The 8280-nt window shown below is 40.0% G+C and overlaps 1 protein-coding gene across 1 annotated transcript; it reads left to right on the forward strand.

Annotated features, from left to right (window-relative positions):
* Positions 1 to 766: 766 nt before the first annotated feature.
* Positions 767 to 6311, forward strand: BMP10 (bone morphogenetic protein 10; the record flags this gene model as incomplete). The annotated part of the gene is made up of 2 exons (XM_084234555.1): positions 767 to 1100; positions 5371 to 6311. 2 exons carry the CDS (start codon positions 767 to 769, stop codon positions 6309 to 6311), a joined length of 1275 nt encoding a protein of 424 aa, XP_084090681.1.
* Between the last annotated feature and the right edge of the window lie 1969 nt (positions 6312 to 8280).

Genomic DNA, 8280 nt, shown 5'->3' on the forward strand with positions numbered 1-8280 from the left:
GATGTCCGATTTTCCTCCTGACCTTGCTGTTATTATATTATATTTTCCTTGGTATTATTATTTTCCTTGCTACTATTATTCAACACCTCCCTTAATTTATCTGAAGTGATTTTAGTCAGATCAAATCTGTTGGAAAAAATACTACTGACGATAAATTTTACTTCTTTTTCCTAAAAACTTCTAAAATTTTATTTCAATTAACTTAGAGATACTAGCTATGTGATCTTTCTTCAAGAATGTTTACGTGAGAATGGGCTGGAAACCCCAACCCTTAAATTAATAGGTATAGTCATTGATACGTATTAGCTGATTCTTAATATCTTAATGCCTATTACATACCTATGTGAAATTGAACCACATAAAAGCAGAATTTAGGCCTTCCTGACAAAAGGAAGTGAATTGAAAAGCAGAGAAGCAGAGACTTTGCAAGGAGAAAATTGTTCAATTTTTCAGCCAGTGTCAGAATGTGGAAATGTTTACAAAATGCTCATTAAAAGAAAAAGGGATTGCAAGATAGAAACAAAATCTGGTGCACAAGTTTATACTAGAGAGATAAGAAAGGCTAGGCCCCTATAGGGGATTTTGTTATCCAATTACTGCAACCTGACTTGGGATGGGGGGGAAGGGGTAGGAGGAGAGAGAGAGAAAGGAAGTTTCCAAACTTGTCTCCAGTGACAGGAGACATTTACACTCTGTAAGATAAAACTGCCACTTGGAGACCAGGAGCGCTAAACCTTCCTGGGTTGGCCTGGGGGCTCGAGCAGTCATGGGCTTGCTGGTCCTGCGGCTATGCACTCTCTTCTGCCTGGGCGCTCACTGGGTTTCTAGCAGCCCCATCATGAGCCTGGAGCGGTCGCCTCTGGAAGAAGATATGCCCCTCTTTGATGATGTCTTCTCAGAGCAAGATGGGGTCGACTTCAACACACTGCTGCAGAGCATGAAGAATGAGTTTCTCAAGACGTTGAACCTGTCTGACATCCCCATGCAGGACTCAGCCAAGGTTGACCCACCAGAGTACATGCTGGAACTCTACAACAAATTTGCAGTAGATAGGACCTCCATGCCCTCTGCTAACATCATTAGAAGTTTCAAAAATGAAGGTAAGTGAACATTTCAAAAAGTGATAAGTAAATGTGCAATGCTTGGGAATAATATAGACAAGGGTGATTGCCTCTGTACACAGATACACAATGCATATTTTCGTCTGTATCTACACCACTTTTATGGTCATCTTCCCAATGGTATTAAAAGGTATTAAAAATGTCTTTTTCATCCAAAAGCATAAAGTGTCTATCATTTTGACATCATAATTGGGTCTTTAAAAATGTTTAATTTGGACACAAGTAATATGAAAAATGAACGTTGAGCTACTACCACACCTTTGTCATTTTCCAGCTAGGCCGTGGTTTCCACTTCACTTTTAATTGACTACAAATTTCGACAATTTTAACTTTAAATGAAAATAGAAAAAATCGAGAAAGTGTTGACTTGGGTTTTGCTCAAACTCTGAAAGTGCTTCCATTATGTGACTTTATTTAAGAAATGTTCAAGCAGGATGGGAACTTATTTTTTTAGCGATTCTTCCTAAACTTTTGTGCTTTGTATGACACGTACACCCTGAAAACAAGTGTGTATGGCCCAATTAATATCCAGCTTATTTCTGTGTCTTTATGAAGATCAATGTACAAGCTTTACATATTGATGAGAAAAGTGTTTTTTTTTTTGCCCCCTGACACCCTAGGTCTTTAAATTCAATAACTAAATCTAATGACTTTACAATTTAAGCTTTTGGTTAATATCCTGGCAGGGAAAAAAAAACTTATGGTAAAGTCTGGGGGTCTAAAGAAACCAATTTTTAGTATTTTCTACTTACACTTTATAATCATTAACCAGGTACAAAAGGAACTTTAGGTCAATATTGGCCAGATATCTTAAAGTAGTGGCAAGTAAATAGTTTAGGATTCAGAAGTTTGAGAGCGGATTGATGGCACAGTAGTTGTGAGTAATTAGCTTAATTTAGTTGAACCTCAATTTCCTTATTTGTAAATGGGGATGATACTCTGCATTGAGCAATCCAAAAGAGGTGAGAGTAAGAAAGCACTCCATTTTCTAGTAAGTCCTAAACAAATGTTAGCTAATACTAATAAATTCCTTAAATTCTAGGCAGTGGAGGAAATGTTGAGTATATACTGCTCAGTCCTTGAGATGGAATTTGACCACCAAAATTTCTAACATCTAGTATCACTTTGGATATATTATTTAACCACATTTTCTGACTTAATGGAGATAGTTAGCTGAAACGATAGATTCCTTTTGAAAGCTAGTCTGAATGGAAAATGAAGAGTTTCTGAGCACTGAGACCCAAATGCCAGGTTCAGGGTGTGGGTAGGAATTTGTTTACATAGCCCAAGGAAAACTGAGATTTTTTTTTTTTTTCAGTTCTCACTTCTGTGAGGATTTAGATGATCCAGGTCAGGAAGTAGAGTTCATATAACTTATTAATGAAGGCCAGTGAGGGCAGGAAAGTCTCTCTCAGTGGGCATTGATCTGCTCTCAGATCTGCCAGTCTATGGGTGCAAATGTGCAGCACCACGGCCATGAATTCTGAATTGGGCCGTCCCTGAGGGCTTACTGCAGTCTCTTTTATGACACTTTGAGTCTGCTGATTGCAGCCCCTAGATGAGAAAGATCAAGCAAGTAGAACAAAAAAAAGTACCCCAAACCTATTAATCAGGGGGAACAAGTGCCACTTCCAAAATAAAAAAAATAAATTACTTCAGTTCCTACCACTGCTCGAACCTCTCCTTGTCATTTTGGAGCAATCAGTTCTCTACCTTGAGGCTGGCTGGATTTTTTTTCTGGTGCAAAGGAACAGAAAAGCAATACCTGAATTATAAAATTATTCTAAGAAATTAATAAGGTAATATTTGCTAAGCACCTGGCACGTGAAATTTACTCAACAAACATTAGTTCTGTTGCCTGAAATGTAACATTTTTATCTATTACATACCATATTTGCAATAGCTCTATTGAAGACTAGTAGACATACAATAAACTTCACCATTTAAAGTATATAATTTGATAATCATGGCTCTATGTATGCATCCAGTGAAATCATCACCATAAACAAGAGAGCAAATATATCCATCATCATCAAAACTTTCATTGTGTTCCCTTGTAATCTCTTCTTCCCACTACAGTGACCTTTTATTCTGAACTTTTCTCATGGGTGGGGCAACAGACCTACTGCCTTATTTTTAGTTTTGTCATGTTCCCTCTCCAAGGAAAATCAAGTCTTCTATAGTCTTATAAATGGTCAGAGGACAACTTCCAAGATACCTGATGTATTAAGGATATATACCATGCCCATAAACCAATTTGGCCCAATGCCTGGAAATATCAATTAATCAATATTTTTTAAGTTCTGCATTTGTCTAAGGCATCTCCGTAGCTTGGAGGCAGAGAAGGGAACTGAAACTGTGATACCTGGTGGCATGATGACAACTAGTTGGGAAGATCCATTCATAAAAAGACAACTAAAATACAAGGACGTAAGTGACAAAGGTCAAAGGAGAGATATAGAGAATAGTACTCCAGTGACCCAGAAGGAAATGAACTTCCAGATAAGGGGGTGAAGAAGGAGGGCTCTTCCAGGGAAGAATCACAATGGGATAAGTGGAGGTGAGGGGAGAGGACTTTCCAAGGATCAGAAGGGCACATCCAAAGGTGCAATATACAATACAACATAAGGATGCTTTGGCAAGTAGGGAAAATAGAAGTCTACTTTAACCAGGAGGCTTTACAATTTACTCAATCTTTAAACGAAAAGCAATTGAGCAATTGTAACAGTCTATGTACTTTAGAGATAAATGGAAGCATGCTTGGATCAAGAGTCTAAAACCTCATTATAGCTGGTTTTAATAATCATGTGAGAATTTAAATTATTCCATTGGCCAGTGTTTTCCACTGGCGGTGTTTGAAGTGATTTCTGGTGGTAACCAGAGGTACACGTGAAATCATTATATATTTATATTAATGTGGATTAGGAAAAAAACATAACTATCACCTCAAAACCCTCATTTCATGAGTGCTGTTGCTTAGGACAGGTCTAAAAGAGGTAGCATGTATAAAAATAATCAGGTAAATTTAAAGAAAAATGTTAAATATTATAATCTGGAATAGAGATCCCTCAGAAATCATGAATTCATATAAATGGTATATAGCTGGAAAAATGCTGCCAAGATGGCAGATAACCCCTCTATTATTGTCCCTTAGCATCTTTGGTGTGATAGAGCCTTGAATGATGACACATGCCCTCAGGGATTCCTTGTAGACATGTGTTACCAAGGGCAAGTGTACAGGAACTTTGGATTCCTGTAGAGTTCTCAGGCAGGAAGTCAACATGATAATATTCAGAAGTGTGCTTCCAAGGTTAATGGGACTTTAAAAATTTATCTCATAAATATTCTTCATAGGTGCCAAACTCCATGCCAGATGCTAAAGGTATAAGACTAAGGTAACCAGTCTATACTGAATTTTCTTTCATTTCACACACATTCAACTAATATGACTCTCTTGGTTCATGGCTCTCTTGTTGACCTTGCCAGGTTTTGATGTCTAGTGCAGGGATCAGTCAACTTTTCTGGTAAAAGACCAGATATATAATAACATTTTAGGGGAGTATTTGTCCAGGGTGAGAGGAGAGAATCATGTTCTCTGCTGTGACTATTTAACTCTGCCATGACAGTGCACCAGTAGTCACAGATAATATAGGAATGAATGCACAAGTTCAGTTCCCAGTAACACTTTATTTCCAAAAACAGGTGGCAGGTCTGCTTAGGCCTTGGGCTACGTAGTTTACCCAATTTAGATGGGAGTATTTTAGGAACACACCAGTGCCCAGTATGTGTGGGTCTCTGCCCATTACAAATACAAATATAAAATGTCCTGACGTCCTCATCCCTGCAAAGCATCAAGAAAAGAATCACCACCGCACATCCCGCTAGATAGTTCTTCACTGGTGAGAAAAATGTGGGCTTGCCTGCACAATCTCAAAAGTCCCTCCCATTTCTATAATTCTGTGGTTGATAAACTACTCAAGCAAGGTTAGGCAGAGTTTTCTCCCATTCATTAGACAGTCATTTTTCACTTTAGTCTTGGCTTCTTAGCTCATTTTAGCCTTCTTCAATTGACCTTTCAGTATTTTCTGTGTCCAGGAATGCTAACATTGGGCTTGTTTTCATTGATGTTCTCCCCCCATTTTCTCTGTATCAAACTTCCTGCATGGCCAGACCCTCTTATCACATAAATAAGCATCTGTTTTTCTTTGAGACATACTGAACATCTGATTTTTGTCTTTTTTTTTTTCAGATCTGCTTTCCCAACCAGCCAGTTTTAATGGACTCCGGAAATACCCTCTCCTTTTCAATGTGTCCATCCCTCACCACGAGGAGGTCATCATGGCTGAACTCAGGCTGTACACACTGGTGCAAAGAGATCGCCTGATATATGAGGGAGTGGACCGGAAGATCACCATTTTTGAAGTCCTAGAAAGCAAAGAGGACAATGAGGGTGAAAGAAGCATGCTGGCCTTAGTGTCAGGGGAGATCTATGGAACCAACAGTGAGTGGGAAACTTTTGATGTCACCGATGCCATCAGACGTTGGCAAAAGTCAGGCTCATCCAACCACCAGTTGGAGGTCCACATTGAGAGCAGACGTGATGAAACTGAGGACGTTGGCAGGGGACAACTGGAAATAGACACCAGTGCCCAGAATAAGCATGTTCCTTTGCTTGTCGTGTTTTCTGATGACCAAAGCAGTGAGAAAGAGCGGAAGGAGGAACTGAATGAAATGATCTCCCATGAGCAACTTCTGGAGCTGGACAACCTGGGCCTGGATGGATTTTCCAGTGGACCTGGGGAAGAGGCTTTGCTGCAGATGAGGTCCAACATCATTTACGACTCTACCGCCCGCATCAGACGGAATGCCAAGGGAAACTACTGCAAGAGGACCCCTCTCTACATTGACTTCAAGGAGATTGGCTGGGACTCTTGGATCATCGCTCCGCCTGGATATGAAGCCTATGAATGTCGTGGTGTTTGCAACTACCCCCTGGCAGAGCACCTCACACCCACAAAGCATGCGATTATCCAGGCCTTGGTCCACCTCAAGAATTCCCAGAAGGCTTCCAAAGCCTGCTGTGTGCCCACCAAGCTAGAGCCCATCTCTATCCTCTATTTAGACAAAGGTGTAGTCACCTACAAGTTTAAATATGAGGGCATGGCAGTCTCCGAATGTGGCTGTAGATAGAAGAGGAGCCCTGCAGCTTATTTAATAACTGTACATGTGTATATTTGGTGTTGCTATTTAATGAGATTATTTAATAAGGGTGTACAGATCATAGGGGCTTGTGGCCTTAGGGAATTAGACCGGTCAGTTTGTTGTAGGAAATGCATATGTAAGACCTCAGCTAACATGGTCAAAGCAAAACCATGTGTAAAGAAGACAGGTCCTTAAATAACATTGTTTGGGTCAGTGTTGGCCAGGATTATTTTGTTGCTCATCAACATTGTAACAAAACAACATTGAGCAAAAGTTATTTGAGGACCTGCTGTGTTTTATTCTCCAATCTTGTTCTTTCCAACTCATTTTTCTTTGAACTTGCCATTTCTTGGCGATGCCATCTTTATCACAAGTGGCAAGCCTGCATTACTCGTCCTCTATGTCAATTTCAGAGCAACAACCCCTAAAGAGAAATGCAGTGTCAAAAGATAGATATTTATGTATGTATATGTGTACATAGATAAACTTCTAGAACCTTTGTTCTAGAAGGGTTATACTCACGCACACGGGTGACTCAGTCAAGTGTGTGTAGATTAAAAGCCAATGGGGTGTTCTCTGTCACCTCATCTCTGAGTAGGATCTAAATCAAAAAATGTAATCATCATAGGAAGTATTAGATTTCCCACTACAATTGGAAATGGAATTGTAACTTTTGTTGATTTTCTGCCATTGCTCAGAGCAGCAGGATGCTGCATGCTTGAGGGGCGAGGTTATTTGATACAGAAACCAAATGACTTCAAGAGGCTGTGAACTTAAGGTACAAAAATGAAACAAAAATGCAAAATTTCATAATTGCAAAACAGCAGAAATTGAACCGATAGGGGCCCAGTGTGCTATGGAGGGTATTTCCTGTTCAAGGAAGGAAAACAGAGGGGACCTCAGGGTGATGTCTATTCCTGAGCTAATAGGAAGGTGAGGTCGCGTGTGTGGTTTTATTGATGAAGAGGATGGAGGAGGGGGAGGGTTGGGAGGAGGAGAGGTAAGGGACATAGATGGCATCCTAGGATGTGTTGATAAAATGAAAAGAAGTTCTAATTGGAGAATTAAATCTTCCGGACAAAATAAAATTACCAAAGACTGAGAGGGGGGGAAATCGGAAGGGATCGGTTTGTTGGACTCTTCACTTTTTTTCTTTAATTCTTAACATTTCTCCCTTGTGTCTGCTATTGCTCTTATCCTGCCCTCTTTCTTCTCTGTCTAAGTGCCTTATCTCCTTCTCCCATTCCTGGGTCCCCTGTCTTCATTGGCCCTCATTGCCCCTGTTGTAGGCTGAAGGCTTTTCCTCTCAGAATGAAAGGACTTAGTGCTCTAAGTTTAGCTTTCCCCCTGATATTTAATTTGACTTTATCATAACAATACCCTTTATCAAATATGTTGTTTGTGAAGAATATTTTAGTACATAAAAGAACCAGAGTTTAAATATATATATTTAAATACACAAATTAATAGACAGACAAGAAAATTGCTCAAAAGCAAAGCCTGAATTTTGAAATCAGGTTTACTCCATGGTCTTTCCACTCTTTCTACTTTGCAGTCTCCCCAGTTGAGACTGGCCGGGACTAAGGTGTGGTGCCATGGGGCTGCCAGCACCTAACCAGTTCGAAGCACACAGGGACTCTGGCTCTGTCCACAACCTTCTATGCAGAGCACTAGTTTGTGCATAAAGAACCAGGGCTTAAAGTTCTCAAGCCATTCTGACACCTCCAGCAGACACCACAAATGGTCCCTGCTGGAATCTGGACTGTGGTTTCCAGCACATTAACTCACACACCCCTTTGAATGTTTTCCTCAGAAGTCTTGACCTTTTTTTTTGAAGCCATGGGACACCATCAGCTTCCCTTTCACAAATCTCTGGAGGTTATAAACTTTTATTGCTCTAGAAAATTGAGGCAAGAGAAGCTATTTTGAAGAGCTTGCCCAAATTGACATCAGTTCT

The sequence above is a fragment of the Talpa europaea genome (assembly GCF_964194135.1).
Source record: "Talpa europaea genome assembly, chromosome: 6".
Taxonomy (NCBI): domain Eukaryota; kingdom Metazoa; phylum Chordata; class Mammalia; order Eulipotyphla; family Talpidae; genus Talpa; species Talpa europaea.